At 41.1% G+C, this 16,696-nt stretch overlaps 1 protein-coding gene across 1 annotated transcript in view; it reads right to left on the bottom strand.

Moving 5' to 3' along the window:
• Positions 1 to 4,256: 4,256 nt before the first annotated feature.
• The window catches only part of NCAPG2 (non-SMC condensin II complex subunit G2), a 103,297-nt gene continuing 90,857 nt past the window's right edge, over positions 4,257 to 16,696 (bottom strand). Inside the window, exon 28 of the mRNA XM_021717137.1 lies at positions 4,257 to 4,607. Coding sequence (XP_021572812.1) covers positions 4,556 to 4,607 — 52 coding nt within the window. The 3' untranslated portion in view covers positions 4,257 to 4,555. The remainder of the gene's footprint in view (positions 4,608 to 16,696) is intronic.

Here is a 16,696-nt window from a genome sequence, read left to right as displayed (position 1 = left end):
ACAGAGTGAGACTCTAACACAAAAAATAAAACAAAATAAAATAAAATGTTGAGGACTCATAATTCATGATTTCAAGATATAGTGTACAGCTACAATAAAAAAAGACAACGGGAATGGGCAAAAGGGTAGACACAGAATAGGCTCCGGAAATAGCCCAAATGAATTTTTTTTTTTTTTGAGTTGGAGTCCCACTCCATCGCCCAGGCTGAAGTGCAGTGGCATGCTCATGACCACCTCAGCATCGTCCTGCTGGGCTCTGGCAATCCTTCCACCTCAGACTTCCAAGTAGCTGGAACTATAGGCGCACTCTAACACACCCAGCTAATTTTTTTTGATTTATTGTAGAGACAAGGTCTCACCATGTTGCCCGGGCTGGTCTGAAACCTGCGGGCTCAGGCAATCCTCTCACCTCAGCCTCCCAAAGTGCTGGGATTACAGGTTTGAGCCACCGTGCCTGGCCTGGACAAATGAATTTTGACAAAGGTGCAGGTTATTCCATGGAGAAAGGACAGTGTTCCCAACAAATGGTGCAGAAGCAACTGGATAATCATGAGGGATAAAAATGGAAACTGAATTGAACTTTGACTCCATATTCAAAAGTAACTTCAAGTGGATCCTAGACTTAATTCTGAGAGCTGTAACCATGGAACTTCTTCAACAAGGTTTCTCAACATCACACCATTGACACCTGGATTGGACTAACTCTGTTGCAGGGGCTGTCCTGTGCTTTCTACCCATGAGATACTGGAGAGCAACCCAGCCCGTGATGACAACTGTGCCATACCCAAAATGAGAGATACACCTGTACCCAGCTGAGCCCTGCTGGTCTAGGTAAAGGGTAGGGGCCAGAGATATGCCACACTGATAAAATATCATGTTCTAATGGTGCAGGGACTACTAGATATCAATACAGTAAAAGTGAAAGTCATGCCATAAATAAAAATTAATTCAAAATGGATCATAGACCTAAACATAAGAGTTGTTTTTACGTTTAGATAGAGATAATAAAGCAGCCAGAGATACCAATGAAGGAACAACAGGATTCTGATCATTAACTGTGTTTAAGCAAAAATAAAACATGTTTTTTAATACAGGACGAAAAAATACATGTTTTACATGTCTTTTTCCTTTTTTTGAGTCAGTCTCACTCTGTCATCTAGGCTGGAGTACAGTGGCACAATCACCACTCACCACAGCCTTGACTTCCTGAGATCAGGGATCCTCCTGCCTCAGCCTCCTGGTAGCTGGGACTACAGGGACTCACCACACACCCACCTATTTTTTAACGCTTTGTAGAGACTAGATCTCACTATGTTGCTCAGGCTAGTCTTGAACTCTTGAGTTCAGGCAGTTCTCCTGCCTTGGCCTCCCAAAGTGCTGGGATCACATGCATGAGCCACCAGGCCCAGCCACATGTCTTTTACTATAGGACACAAAAAGCAGAAACTACACATAATTGATAAATGGGACTTCTTCAAAATTAAAATTTCCTTTCCTTTGAAAGACACTATTTTAAAAACTCAAGAGAAATCACATACTGTAATACCTAAATCTAATAAAGAACGTGTATCCAGAGCATATAAAGAAGGCTTACAACTCCATAAAACAAACAATACAATAAAAAACAGATGAGAGATTTGAACTGGCATTTCACCAACACAGATCACAACTAGTGAAGTGTGCAACATCAGTCCTGAAGGCAGCGCAAAGACACAATGAATTACCACTATATAATCAGCAGAATGAATATAACGCAAAATACTGAAAATAGCCATGTTGGGGGATATGAAGGAACTGATGGGAACGTAAATGTTATAGCCACTATGAAAAATAGTTTGGGAGGTTTGTTGAACAGCTACATGTTTACTTAACATATTACCCAGCAATTCCACTCCAAGAAATTGACCTAGTGAAACATGCCCACACAATTTGCTTACATGAACATTTCTTCCAGAAACTTTGTTTACGAGAGCCAAACTACCATCAATAAATGAATGGATAAACATGAAAAAACATGTATAAATCTCTAGACCCTTATGCTGAGTGACAATGTGGAGTTGTAGCCCAGTGACCTGCTTTAACAGCCTTCAGGTAATAATCATGCATGCTCAAGTTTGAGAACCACTGATCTAGACAATCAGAGTAATTCAAATACAGTTAGTGCCATTTCCTTTGGCCACCCAGCATCTAAGTATTTTTTTTTTTTTTGAGTCAGGATCTTTCTCTGTCATCCTGATAGGAGAGAAGTCACACAATCACAGCTCACTGCAGCCTTCATCTGGGCTCTGGCAATCCTCCCACCTCAGCCTCCTAAGCAGCTGGGACTACAGGTGTGTGCCATCATACCCAGCTAATATTTGGACTTTTTTGAAGAGATGAGGTCTCACTATGTTGCCCAGGTTGGTCCTGAACTCCTAGGCTCCAGCAATCCTCAAGTGTTGGGATTATAGGCATGAGCCACCACATCCAGCCCTAAGTATTTTTTAGATGTTCTGGGGATCTCTCCACTTTCAGTCTTGGTGAGTGGTAAAGAATGTCTTCCACCGCAAGAGGTTGAAACATGTAAAATCATGGATATCTGCTATTCAAACCATGCAGCCTGGGTTCTGCCAAAGTCTCTGACTAGGACGTTAATGCTGCAAAAGGGAAGGGGCAGCTCTCAATCTTTTCTCCTCTCTCTATCCCAGTAGTCTGGTGTAGAAGTGACATTGGAGTCAGACTGAGAACACTGCAGGTGAGTTTTGGGGGCAGAAGTGCTCATTAAAACATCAAGGGCCTGGTGGCAATCACAGGAGATTCATCCCCAGACTGGCTTGAGGCCTAATTTTGAAATTGGTTTCAAGACTGGTTCTCTAGTTCTCCCAAAGATATTAGAGACTTAAACAATGTAGGCATATGAATGTAGTTAAAAGCTGTATTATCCTCACAGACCAGTGTGGCAGTGAGAGCTCCACCCACCACAACCTCATTCCAGGTAGAATGTTAGAAAGGTGATGATACGTAGCATATTTTTTAAAGTGGTAGCACTTGGATATATGGATATATGGCCCTACGTAGATGCAAGCAAGGCTGGTGAATGTGGCCTTTACTCAGGAAGGGCATGTATCCAGTTACAAATCGGGATGGTATTTCTGTGGAAGAAGAGAATAGGAGGGAAATCAGCAGTCTCTCCCTCACATACTCAATCACTTAATTAGCACAAACCCTACCCAACAAATGACTTTGATTTATTAATATAGGTAGAACTGTATTTGCAGTATCAATTCACCAAATATAAAATATGACATAGTTAGCAAAGATATCTAGCATATTTTCAAAATCAGCTGAATTAAGTTGCAATATTATTCTAAGTCCCACCTCCTGTTTCTCAAATCCCTTGGCAAAACCTTACCCTGGATGCTCAAAACTAGTTAGTTCATTTCTTGTGCCTTTTTGTTTCTGTTTTGAGTTGGGCTCTCATTCTGTCACCCAAGCTGGAATGCAGCAGCATGATCACAGCTCATTGCATCCTCGAACTCCTGGGCTCAGGTAATCCTCCTGCCTCAGCCTGCTGAGTAGCTGGGACTACAGGCACACACCACCATGCCCAGTTAAATTTTTTAAATCTTCTGTAGAGACAAGGTCTTGCTGTGTAACCCAGGCTGGATCTTGTACATTCTTAGAGAAATATGGGTACTGAAATATGGGTACTGAAACACTGGCATTTCTTTACTTTTTTGCTCACAGGCTGAGGACAGACAGAGTAAGCACAAAATTTAAGCAGCAGTAATTTCCAGTCTGCTGTGAGGTGGTCCACCCAGGCCCATAGGATCAACCATAACATAGGACCTTTGGCTAAGAGGGCCAGGAGACACGCGGCATCCACAGGGTGGACGTGAGGTCAGGACAGTGCAGGAGGTCACCAACACCAAGGGTACCATGACAGCTTTCAGAAAAAGATAAAAACAATGGTTCATCTGCAGGGTGAATGACTCAGTTGTGTCACTCATGTTTACAGCCACAGGACCTACCTCAACACCCCATCAAGGCAACATTAAGATCAGAAACAGATACTGCTGAGGAACCCTGCTGTGTGTTCTTCCAGGGGAGCCGCTCCCCACCCCCAGACTCAGCAGCCCCTTGCTTGGCACAAAGGCAAGATGAAAAGGGGAGACTTTACCCTTGAAATCAGCAATATTTAAAAATAAAGTACACAAATAGATGTGGTCATTGCTTTATTACTTGTAGTTTGCAAGCAATATTTTATATATATATATATATATATATATATAAAAGTCATTTTAAAAACAACCAGATTCGCTAGCCAAGTATCTTTTTCTTTGCATCAGGGATTTCTGTATCATTGATACCTGGAGTCCTTGATATTATTTGTGCAGGTAACCTGGCAAACATTTAAGAACTTTTGAGTTCTCTACTCACAACGCCCCCCCAAAAAAGTCCCACCCTTCCCCTTTAATATGGTTTATTAATATTAAAAACACTAGAAAAATATGCAAGCATTTTATTTTCTGAGTCCTTTCCCTCTGTTTTTATATGTCTGGAGATGCTGGCTTGATTATGAATTCAAAAGTTCTCCCAAAGTCTTTGTTGATGATTCATAGAGAAACCTGAAACACAAAGAAAGAACTATTTAGCTACAGAAAAAAAATGGCCAAATTAACCAAATGTACATTTTCAGAAGGTTTGCAACTGATACATTTTAAAACAAAATGGAAATACTCTGTTTCATTAATTGTTTCTCTTTTGTAAAATGGAGGCAGAATTCCCACCAAAAGGCCATTCTGGAAGGACACAGTACCCAGCACAGTATATGACAGTAGACAGTGAGCCTGTGGGAATGGTGAGCCCCACACATAGCCAGTCAATGAATCGTGCTTCTCAGGCAGTGGACTATGCTTGTCAACTGTTTTTTACTCAAAATGATTCTTACTTATGAGTATCTCAACCACTGGTCAGATCCACAGCAGCAGAGAACAGACTATGTGCTCTCCCTTTCTAGCACATATGGTACTGAGTTTGTGTCTCTACTATACAAGTAAACAAGATAAATGGAAACATTTTACCCATCAAGATGCTCTATTACCAGTACGCTTAACCATTTTCTCCAATAACCTTAGACTTTCAGAAAAACCTCTTTCCCACCACTCCCTTGCATCCCCATCCATCACTTGAGGTGAGACTCTTTCTCCTCACTTCCTCCCCAGCCCCACCTGGGCCAAAACTTTGGCTGAGATCACTTAGTGCTTTTCTTCTCAGAATATTATCCTCATTTCCCTTGCAGTATGCTGATCTTCTTTCAAGAATCATTATTGGATAGCCCTTACATACCTGCAGCATATCACCGTGAATACACATGTTTATAAAGTGCATGGTTCACCACGGCTTACCTTCTTTTAATCATCTATATGGTACCAATGCAAGTTTGTCTGGTCAGAGTCAATTCCCAACTACCTTCCTCTGAGAGGGGATATGGATAAACTAATCTCTGAAATATTTACCGTTCACCTCAAATGACATCTCAGCCAGATCTAAAACTCCTGCCACCTGTAGCTGTTATCCTGTTGTCTTCTTGTGTCCAGCATTGCAAGCTAGACCTGTGTCTACCTGGTGTCTGCCCTTTGGATGACTGCTTTGTCTACAACAGTCCCCCCTAATGTAAATGCGAGTCACAAGTGTCATTTTAAATTTCTAGTATCACATGAAGAGGTTAAAAAATGTGAAATTCATATTTCACATTCTTGTTTCCACACTAAGTCTTCAGTCTTTATGCACTTTATGCTTAGGCTACATCTCCTGTCAGACCTGCCAGCACAGAGCCAGACGAACGTAAAGATTTTTCTCTTCACCCCTGGAATACAGGAATTGTATCCAGAATTAGATGTGATCTTTTTTCATAAATCCCACCCAGAATTTAACGAAATCAAAAAAGAATCTTCAAAATTATTTTTCTTCAGCTCTGGGAAATTTTCTTCTATCATTTTTGAATTACTGCTTCTCCTTGACATTGGGCCTCTTGGGCCTATTCCTCGAGGTCTATCTTCAGCCTCGTGATCTCTCCTCGTATTCATGTTCTGTGTTCTGAGATGTCCTTCCAACTTGATCTTTCAAACCATCTAGAATCTGCTGTCAACAGGGGCCCTGACTCCAGTGCACTTGTGACATTTTAGCTCTAGGTCATCCTTCTGAGGCTACAATTGACTTTCCTTCAAAGACTCTCATGGCTAGTTGTCTGGCTCGCCCACCACTGTTACTCTGTAAACAGTGCCCTCAGTCCCCCCAGCTCCTCCTGGGAGTTCCTGCTCTGCGTGGTTTCTGCTGTCTGTGCTGAACTTGGGGAGAGGGCACAGGTGTGCAGAGGCCGCCACACAGTAATGCCAGGAGACTCTGGACACCTGTGGTCCTCTCACTCTCCCAGCCTCAGCAACAGGAGAGACATCACTCCGGCCAGCTCCTCAGGAGCTGGGGAGGCCAGAACTCCCACCAGGGACAACCTCACTGGGCCTCCGCTGAACCGGAGTTCCTCAGGAGAGGAATGTACACTCTGTTCACATGCCATGTTCCACCCACCCATCGGCCCAGCAACTGCTGGCTCAGCAGCAGTGCAGCTGGAGTAGAGATGGAGGGGAGCAGGGGACAGTCACTAACTCTCCAAAATCTAAAAGTGCTTTTTAGTTATTCAAAAATAGTATCTCCTTAAGCAAGCATGAATTTAAAAGTACTTAAGAGAAAAAATGTTAGGTTATTTTGGCAAAAGTACAGGCATCCCTCAGTTGGGGGATGGGCTCTGGGCACCAATGGATATCAAAATCCAGACACTCAAGTCCCTGATATACAATGATACAGAATCTGCATGTAACCTACAGACATCCTTCCACGCGCTTTAAATCATCTCTAGTTACTTATAACACCTAACATAACATAAATGTGACATACGAGGGGCACCCTGAAAAACCAGGAATCATCTTTGGGAGGGAGGGCCCTTTGTAGAACAGGCTTCTCCTGCTAGGGGAGTGTTCTCGGAGCCCACTGGCATCAGTGTACCAGCTGGTGTTGTCCTGAGAGGTTGTGTTCAGCTTCAGATCATTTTTTTTCAACACCCATTTCATGATGGGTGATTTATAAACACACCTGCCCACACGGCACTGAGTGCTCAGCAGTTTTTGACTAAAAACAGCATGATCCCCAGGCCCCACCCTTCCTATTTACCCGATCTCATCCTGAGTGACTTTTGTTTCCCCGTATTAAAAAAGTTCTCAAAGGGAAATGTTTTGCCTACATGGAAGAGGTGAAACAAACAATGGCAGAAGCACTAACAGGCATCCAAACTGATGAGTTCAAAAACTGCTTTGAGCAGTAGAAAAAGCATCTTGATAGGTGTATTACATCAAACAGAGAATACTCTGGAGGTAACTGAAGTTTAAACATGTAAGAATAAACACAGTTTTTAATACATTCTGGATTTCTCTGGGTCCCCCATCATAAATAGTTGTTATACTGTATTGCTTAGGGAATGATGACAAGAAAAAAGTGTGCATGTGTTCAGTACAGATAAGAACATTCATTTTTCCCCAAAATATTTTAAAGCCATAATTGAATTTACAGGTGTGGATGCCATGGATACTAAGGGCTGACTGTACTTATTAATCAGACAGCACTGACCCAAGTCTAGAGTGGCAATAATCATGACTACGTATTGTCTTCCTGTACGAGGAAAGGTGGTAAGGCAACGTGCCCAAGACCACACAGATGATAAAGACAGTCTGGCTTCCAGCCATCTGTCTCTTGACTACTAGAACACTGAAACGGTATTCTACTGTACTTCAACTTTATTCGTTCTTCTATGACCTGAAGAATACACTGTGCAAACCAGAGAAATAAGAACTATTAAAGAGCAAAATGAAGACAACATGAAATTTTAGAGATGGAAGTTACAGTGACAAAACCTTAGACAAAAAACTTACCAGGCCAGGGTTACCCTCACATATAAGAGACATGTGAAACAGATTACATGTAGACTTTAGACCTCAGCACTAAAGTCCATAAAATGTGTCAGATGTGAATACTCAAAACCTCATCATCTTTACTTCTCATTGTCTAAGTCAGGTTAGGATCATGGGCGAGTGATAACAGCCACAAGAAAGGCAGGTAGAATTAATTTTATTAGAAAACAATAAGATAAAATTACAATGTATATATTTATTAAACAGTAGTTTTATTCGTGAACAGTTTTTAATTACCCACACCAACTTCCATTGAGTATTGTTGATAGAAACATGCTGCTAAATAAGCTATAAAAAGGCATCCAGGTCCAAAATCATTCTTAAAAAGGATTATTAAAATTTACATAGAGCAGAATAAGATGAACTAATAATCACTTATCAATACTGAACAAAAAAGCGACCACTTTTTCAGGGAGTACTCCTTTACTTCAAGGTCTCGTTAGTGACTACATTAAAATACTATTAAAGTTCCTTGCATATTGGCCAGTAATTTGCATGTAAAATGATTACAGTTCAATTTTTTCAGTGGGAAAAATTCAAGAGGTAACACAAACCTTAAAAAATATTTAGCCATGCACGGTGGCTGAAGCTTGTAATCCCAGCACTTTGGGAGGCCAAGGTCAGAGGACTGCCTGAGCCTGTGGGTTCAAGACCAGCCTGGGAAACATGGTGAGACCTTGTCTCTACAATAAATCAAAAAATTAGTCAGGCATGGTAGAGCACGCCTGCAGTTCCGGCTACTTGGAAGGCTGAAGCGAAAAGATCACCTGGGACCAGCAGCTTGATGCTGGGGTGGCCATGAGCATGCCACTGCACTCCAGCCTGGGTGACAGAGTGAGACTCCAACTCAAAAAAGAAAAAGAAAAAGAAATATTTATACTTCTGGCCAGGCACAGTGGCTCACGCCTGTAATACTAGCATTTTGAGAGGCAGGGGCAAGAGGACTGCCTGAACCCAGGAGTTTGAGACCAGCCTGGGCAACATGGTGAGACCTCTTCTCTATAATAAATAAAAATTATTAGGGGGGCGTGGTGATATGTGCCTGTAGTTCCAGCTATTTGGAAGGCTGAGGATATGGTAGCTGTGAGTGTGCCACTGCACTCCAACCTGGGCGACAGAGTGAAACTCAGATTTTAAAAAGGAGAGATATTTATATTTCTGCGGTCTCAAATTACAAATGTATTACTATCTTCATATTATTTAATACAGTAATAATTTTAACAGACTTGACATTTAAATGCACCAGCGTATTGGCAAATGTGTGTTGTTTCTCCTAAGAAAATATGTCCAATTTACAATATGCTATACTGGGTGAGGCAATTAAAATGTGATGAGATGCAATTTTTATTCAGGACCCAACAAACCAGTCAACAAACCAGTCTGGTTAGAACCAGAATTCTAACCATGCTAGAGAGAAAACTAGATTTGTTGTTAAGAAAATGTTCGCTTCTAAATTAATGCCCCACTGCCTAAAATAGTAATTGCACCAAGAGGTTCCTAGAGAGTCTTAAAGATGTTTACTTGCCTTAATGTCTCTAGTCCAACATTAAATCAATAATATTTAAAATTAAAGTCTTAAATCTTAATTTTTTATCTTCCATTAGGTAGATTTTTCTTGTTTCATCAATATGTCAGATTGATTTCTTTTTAAGACACTGCTTTCTCTACAGTTTGCTTCCTACATATTTGAAATAAGAAGCCAATATGTCACAGTCTTCACCTATTTATTTCCTAAGATGTTTCCTTCTTAAAGGAAAGAACTTTTTTTTCCTACCTGTGTTTTGGCTTAGTAGGGAAGATAGCATGCAGGTACAGAAACAATGAAGAAACAAAACATTCCATGCTCCTTGTTTAAATTCTTTTAATGTCTTTTTCTTTAACACAGTTTAAGTTCTAGATTTCTCAGGTCTTTTTTTCTCAATGAAACTAACACAATTCAAGTATTTAACCTGAAACTGTGTGCAAGTGGAAACAGGAAACACTTCGAATGAGGAGCAAACGTCCCTCCTCTTCAGAATAGTGCATACCATTCTACATCCAAATAAGCCTCCTTACTAACATTATTTCTAACCAAGAAATGTTACAAAATGCTTGGACTTCTGAGATTGCTACTGTGTCCTGTGAAAACAAATTAACATTCGTACAGTTTGCAATTCTGATCTTATTTAATCTTTGTGCCTGGTAAAACCATTTACACTGCTAATGTGTCTTCTGAAATGCACAAATGCTCCTCTGTCATCCCCAAATCAGATCACTGCCCTTAAAACAAGTCCATAAAGCCAACTGCTTGTTGAATGTCTTCTTAAAATATACTGTTGCAAAGCCTAATCTTATTAAAACTAGCATAGTGGATATTCAATAGTTTTTAAAATAAGGTACATAATTGTATGGATTTTCTTTACTCAGACAAACTCAGCCACCTACTTTAGTGCCCAGCTCAACGTCCCGCCAGTGGGGGGCGCTGAGGGGACACGGATGGAGGACGAGGCTCTCTCCAGGAGACCCCATCAGCACACCAGGCCACTCCCTCAGCAGCTTCCACCTGATCTGAGCCACGCATGGGAGCCCACTGGACCTGAGAGGGCAACTTCTCCAGCTCTGACTCCCCCAGCTCCCCCAGCACCTCCCTGGGAACGGGGTCCCACCCCACAGTGAATGGATGTCCATCAGGTCCCACAAAAGGCCTTGGGCAATTTCTCCATTCAGGAAGCCAGATCTTACCCTGGGAGGTGTGGGGGCTTCCTGGGCACTGCCTCACCCAGGGTGGGAAGTGCTCTCTTTATCTGTCATGCCTGCATTCTTTAGAGTTCTCTTTAACTCTCACTAGCCCATAGTCTGTCATGCCCATTCCCTGTGAAGACTCCTGACACGGAGCCTTCTCTGTCCAGATCACTGTGTGGTTTCTGTCTCCTCCTGGAACTTGACACACACACAGAAAAACATTCACCAAAAGAAAGCTGGTGCAGTTACCGCAAAACCTGACAATACGGACTTTAAGGGGACCTGCAATTGCTAGGGACAAAGCGAGGGTCAAGTTGTAAATTCACATGTCCTAACAGCAGGACCACAATATTTAAATAAATATAACTATATATCATAAATATATACGGCATACATATTTATATATAAAACATAAATATATAATATATAAAATGTAATGAGAGATTTGAGCACCAGTCTCTCCATAGGATAAGTGACACAAAAATCAGTGAGTACATAGAACAGTCATAGCAACAGGATTAAGAAACTTGATCTGATCAGGGTGTGGAAGACAACATGTACCTCCCTAGAGCACACACCGGCACATAGGCACCATGTGACCATGTGGGGGGTCACAGAGCAAGTCTCAGTAGTACAATAAAAAAGAACAAAAAGCATGCCGCTATGAGCCATACGTGGAGGAACCACATAAATGTAGTAAACATAAAACAAAACACATGCTGCTCTTCCATCTGCACAAAGTCCAAAAATAGTCTTGGAGTTTGCTGATCCCTTCAAGGAGGATGAAAGAGGCCGTGACCAGGAAATACATCGCTGGATTCAGGTAGTGACTGCATTTTAAGACAACTCATTCAGTCATTTACATATTATTTATACACTCTTCCTAAATTCTAGTCTATTAAAATTAATATATAATAAAAGAAAACCACAGTGTTGGGAAACTATGGAGGGGGATGGGACTAATGGTAGTAAACATCTGTCTGGAGATGGGGAGACACCTGTTATCAACAAGGGGGCCTGAATGAAGCATATTTGTATACCTAACCCTTAACTGTACCCCACAATATCAAAATAAAAAATATTGATTAAAAAAAAGAAAACCATGAGCTACTTCATGTTAATAAGTTAGAAAATTGAGACCAATACACAAGTTTAAAATCAACTACAAATTAGCCAAATTTACTCAGGCTATAATAAAAAATTAGAACCGCCTAATAACATGAAAGAAATGGGGAAAGGTAACAAGGTCATTCCAGATGTTTTTTAGGTATGTCGCCCCACAGTTTCAGTTGTAATCTAAATTGCTCCACAACAGTGAGAAAGACATTATCGGCAAATGCTGATGGCAAAACTAACAGAAGTCCCAGTAAGCAAACAAGCAAGCAAAAAATCCCACAGAACAAACCAAACAAGAGCCATCCCATCTTATTTCAAAAATTCTCAAAGTATTAGATACAGGATTCAAAAATGCATTTAGAAACAACATCACCTCCAGCTCAGCATGCAAGGAACGTGGGGAAATTACCACTGTGTCCCAACAACAACAAAGAAAACCTGCCATGTCTGGAACTGATGCTTGCTCAGTCTCTTCAAGCTGTGTTTTCTGTCTTTTAGAAGTCTTAAAATTTCTTCTTGATAGCCAGGTATGATGTGCAGGTAAAAAGGTTGTGAAAACCTCAACAAACTGAAAAATAACTACTCTTCTTAGACCCATAAGATAAATGAGGTCACAAGCAAACCCCTAATCCAAAACTGGAGAAACAGATTGGCAAATACAAAGAATCACAATTTATAGAAACAGAAACCTCCCTGGGAACCAATGCCAGGGCTGAAAAACCTGAACTATAATTGACAAATTGCTGGAGACTCAGAATGGACAAGTCTGAGAGATAAAAATCCCAAGGGGACCCAGTCATATGGAAAATTCCGTGGGATTTTCCACCAGGAGTTCAACCAGGTTCTCACAGTAAATGCTGGAATGCTGGCTGGAGAAGGGGAAAAGGCTGAGTACTCTGCTCTTGTTAACAAGGTCTTCCCTCAGAAGAAACTAGCTAACCAGGGCCTGACCTACTGGGATATTATCAGAACCCGACTGTAATATCACACTGTAGCGCCCTCTGGCCATCCTGTCCACCTAGGGGTGGTGGCTGGGGAACAGCTAAGAGACACATGCGGGGTTTGCCGACCAGGACACAGGCTCACTGGATTGAGACTTGATCCCAGGCCGGCAGAAGGCTCCCCTCCCCACACCTCACCCCTACACCACTAAAGGTCTAATTACCTCAGTTCCTCTTACCTGCACATCATGTCCAGCTATCAAGAAATTATAAGACATTCTAAAAGACAGAAAACACAGTTTGAAGAGACCAAGCAAGCATCAGTTCCAGGCATGACAGGGTTTTGTTTTTGTTTTGAGTCATGGTCTCACTGTCACCCAGGCTGGAGTGCAGTGGTGTAATCATGGTTCATCATAGCCTCAAACTCCAGAGCTCAAGTGTTCCTTCTGCCGCAGCTTTCCAAGTAGCTGGGACTACACACTTGCATCACCACACCCAGCGACTTTTTGATTTTTTGGAGAGACTAGGTATTGTATGTTGCCTCGGTTGGTCTTAAAGTCCTGGACTCAAGCAATCCTCCTGCCTCAGCCTCCCAGGTAGCTGGAACTACAGGTGTGCACTACCACATCCAACTAACGTTTAGAAGAGACAAGGTCTCACTATGTTGTTAGGCTGGTCTTGAACTCATGGTCTCACACAATCCTCCTGCCTCAGGCTCTCAAAGTGCTGGGATTACAGATGTGAGCCACTGCGCTTGTCTAAAGGCTCTAAAGGATAAGGTAGACAATATGTAAGAACAGACAGGCAATGTCAAGCAGAGGGATGGAAAGTCTAAGAAAAAACTGAAAAAAAAAGATGGAGGTCAAAAACACTGCAACGTTAAAGAAGAAAGTCTTTAATAGGCTCATTAGTAGATAGGACACTGCTAAGGAAACAATCTCCCAGCTTGATGATACTTCAATAGGAACCTCCAAAACTGTAAAGCAAAGAGAACAAAGACTTAAAACAAATAAAAATCAAGAACTGTGGGACAACTACTAAAGGTATAACACATGTGTAATGGGAATTTCAGAAGAAGAAGAGAGGGAAGAACAGAAGAAATATTTGACTGAGAACTTCTCCAAGTTGATGCCAAACACCAAACCACAGATCCAGGAAGATCAAAAAACACTAACAGGATAAATGCCAAAAAAGCTACACCTAGACATATATTCAAACTACAGGAAATTGCTGACAAAGAAACAATCCTTGGCCAGGTGTGGTGGTTCAAGCTTATAATCCCAGCATTTTGGGAGGTTGAGGTGAGAGGACTGCCTGAGCTCACAGGTTCGAGAACAGCCTGGATAATTTGGCGAGACCTCATCTCTACAATAAATCAAAAAATGAGTTGGGCATAGTAGCCTGCGCCTGTAGTTCTGGCTACCTGGAAGGCTGAGGTGGAAGGATCGCCTGAGCCCAGCGGGTCAACGCTGGGTTGGCTGTGAGCACGCTACTGCACTACAGCCGGACGAGAGAGTGAGACTCCAACTCAAACAGAAAAAAAAAAAAATCCTCAAAGAAGGCATAGGAAAAAAATTCTTATCTATCCATTGAGAAGCAAAGGTAAGAATTACATCCAAATCCTCACACGCCAGGCAAGCAAGATGAGTGTCTAGGAAAATGGTTAAAGTGCTGAAAGGGAAAAAAAAAAAGAAAACTACAAACCTAAAATTATCCTTTAAAAGAGAAATACTCTCAGAAAAACCAAACTTGAGTGAATTTGTTGCTAGTAGACGTGATTTGAAAGAAGCATTAAAAGAAGTTCGTCAGAGAGAAGGAAAATGATATATACAGGTCAGAAACTCAGATCAACATAAAAAAAGGAAGAGCACTGAAAAAGGAATAAGTGAAGGTAAATAAAAACATATTACTCTTATCTTAGTTGATCTAACAAATAGCAGTTTGTTCAAAACAATAATGGCAACAATGTATTCAATTATATATGCTTATGTGTATATTTTGTGTACACATATATGCTTATATACGCTAATACGTAAATGAAATGAATGAAAGATATGACATAAGGGATGGGAGGCAGAGATTAGAATTATATTGTTATGACGAGGTACTCACTACTTGGGAAGCAGTGTAGTGTTATCTGAAAGTGAACTTAAATTTTGTAAATGTATATTGCCAATTCTAAAGTAACCACTAAAAAAAGTCATTTAAAAAAAGTATATCAGGCTGGGCACAGTGGCTCAAGGCTGTAATCCCAGCACTTCAGGAGGAGGTGAAAGGATTGCTTGAGCTCAGGGGTTAGAGACCAGCCTGGGCAACTTGGTTGAGACCTTGTCTCTACAATTAAAGAAACAACAAAAAAAAAGTCAGGCATGGTAGTGCACACCTGTAGTTCTAGCTACTTATAAGGATGAGGTGAAAAGTTCACCAGAGCCCAAAAGGTTGAGGCTACAGTGACCATGAGCATGCCACTGCACTCCAGCCTGGGCAACAGAGTGACGCCAACTCAAAAAAAAAAAAAAAAAAAAAGCACACCTGATATGCTAGGAAAGAAAACAGAATCGTATAAAATGCTCAATTAAAAGCATAAGACAGAAAAAGTGTGGAAGACCAAAACAGGAACGAATAGTAAGGGCAACAAAGAAAAAACAGCAACAAATATGGTAGATAATAATCCAACTACATCAATAATCACTTTGAATAAAAATAATCTAAATGCACCAATTACAAAACAGACTGTCAAAGAGAATCAGTAGATAAAACTCAACTATACGTTGCCTATAGGAAATCTACTTTATTTCTTTTTAAATCAATACTTTTTATTATGGTTTTGTGGGGTACAGTTAAGGGTTATGTGTACAATTATGTTTCATTCAGGCACCCTGTTGATAAGAGGTGTTTCCCCTTCCCCAGACAGATATGCTAATCCCATCCCCCTCCCCCCCTAGAGTTTCCCAGAACCGTCAGTCATTTTCTTACAGTATTACATTGGATGTTCAAGGTCCATTATATGAGTGAGAACATGTGATACTCAGATCTTTGTTTCTGTGAAAGGTCATTCAGTATTATAGACTCAAGTTCCATCCAGGTTGCGGCAAAATTCATAATTTTGTTCTTTTTTATGGCTGTGTAGTATTCCATCATGTATATGTACCACATTTTTTTAATCCAGTCCTCTTTTGATGGGCAGCATGGTTGTTTCCAGGTTCTTGCTATTGTGAACGGTGTTGTGATAAACATACGTGTGCAAGTATCTTTTTTATAGAGTGATTTGAGTTCTTCTGGGTATATTCCTACTAGGGGGATTGCAGGGTCATATGGGAGGTTGATATTTAGAGCTTTTACGAATCCCCACACTGCTTTCCACAGAGGTTGCACTAGTTTACACTCCCACCAACAGTGTAGAAGTGTTCCCTTTTCACCACACCCTCTCTAGCAGCTGTTATACTTGAGTTGTTGATCATTGCCATTCTAACTGGAGTTAGGTTGTATCTCAGTGTGCTTTTGATTTGCATCTCCCTGATGATTAGTGAGGTTGAACATTTCTTCATGTGTCTGTTGGCTGCTCGGTTGTCTTTCTTTGAGAAGTGTCTGTTCATATCTTTTGCCAATTTTATACTGGGGTTGTTTGATTTTTTCTTTTCAGCACGTTTGAGTTCCTAGTAGATCCAGGATGGTAAGCCTTTGTCAGACCTGGTGTTGGCGAATATTTTTTCCCAGTGTGTAGGCTGTCTCCCTGCTCTCTTGATGGTTTCTGTGGCCTTGCAGAAGCTTGTCAGTTTAATAAGGTCCCACTTGTCTATCTTCTCTCTCATGGTCTGTGGGTTTTGGGTTTTGTTCAGGAATTGGATGCCAGTTCCAATTTCCATGAGGGTATTTCCTTCATTTTCTAAGGTTCCTATGGTTTGAGGTTTTACATTT

The sequence above is a fragment of the Carlito syrichta genome, unplaced genomic scaffold (assembly GCF_000164805.1).
Source record: "Carlito syrichta isolate Samal-C Ts95f unplaced genomic scaffold, Tarsius_syrichta-2.0.1 Scaffold309314, whole genome shotgun sequence".
NCBI lineage: Eukaryota > Metazoa > Chordata > Mammalia > Primates > Tarsiidae > Carlito > Carlito syrichta.
This window is presented reverse-complemented; position numbering and strand designations above follow the sequence as displayed.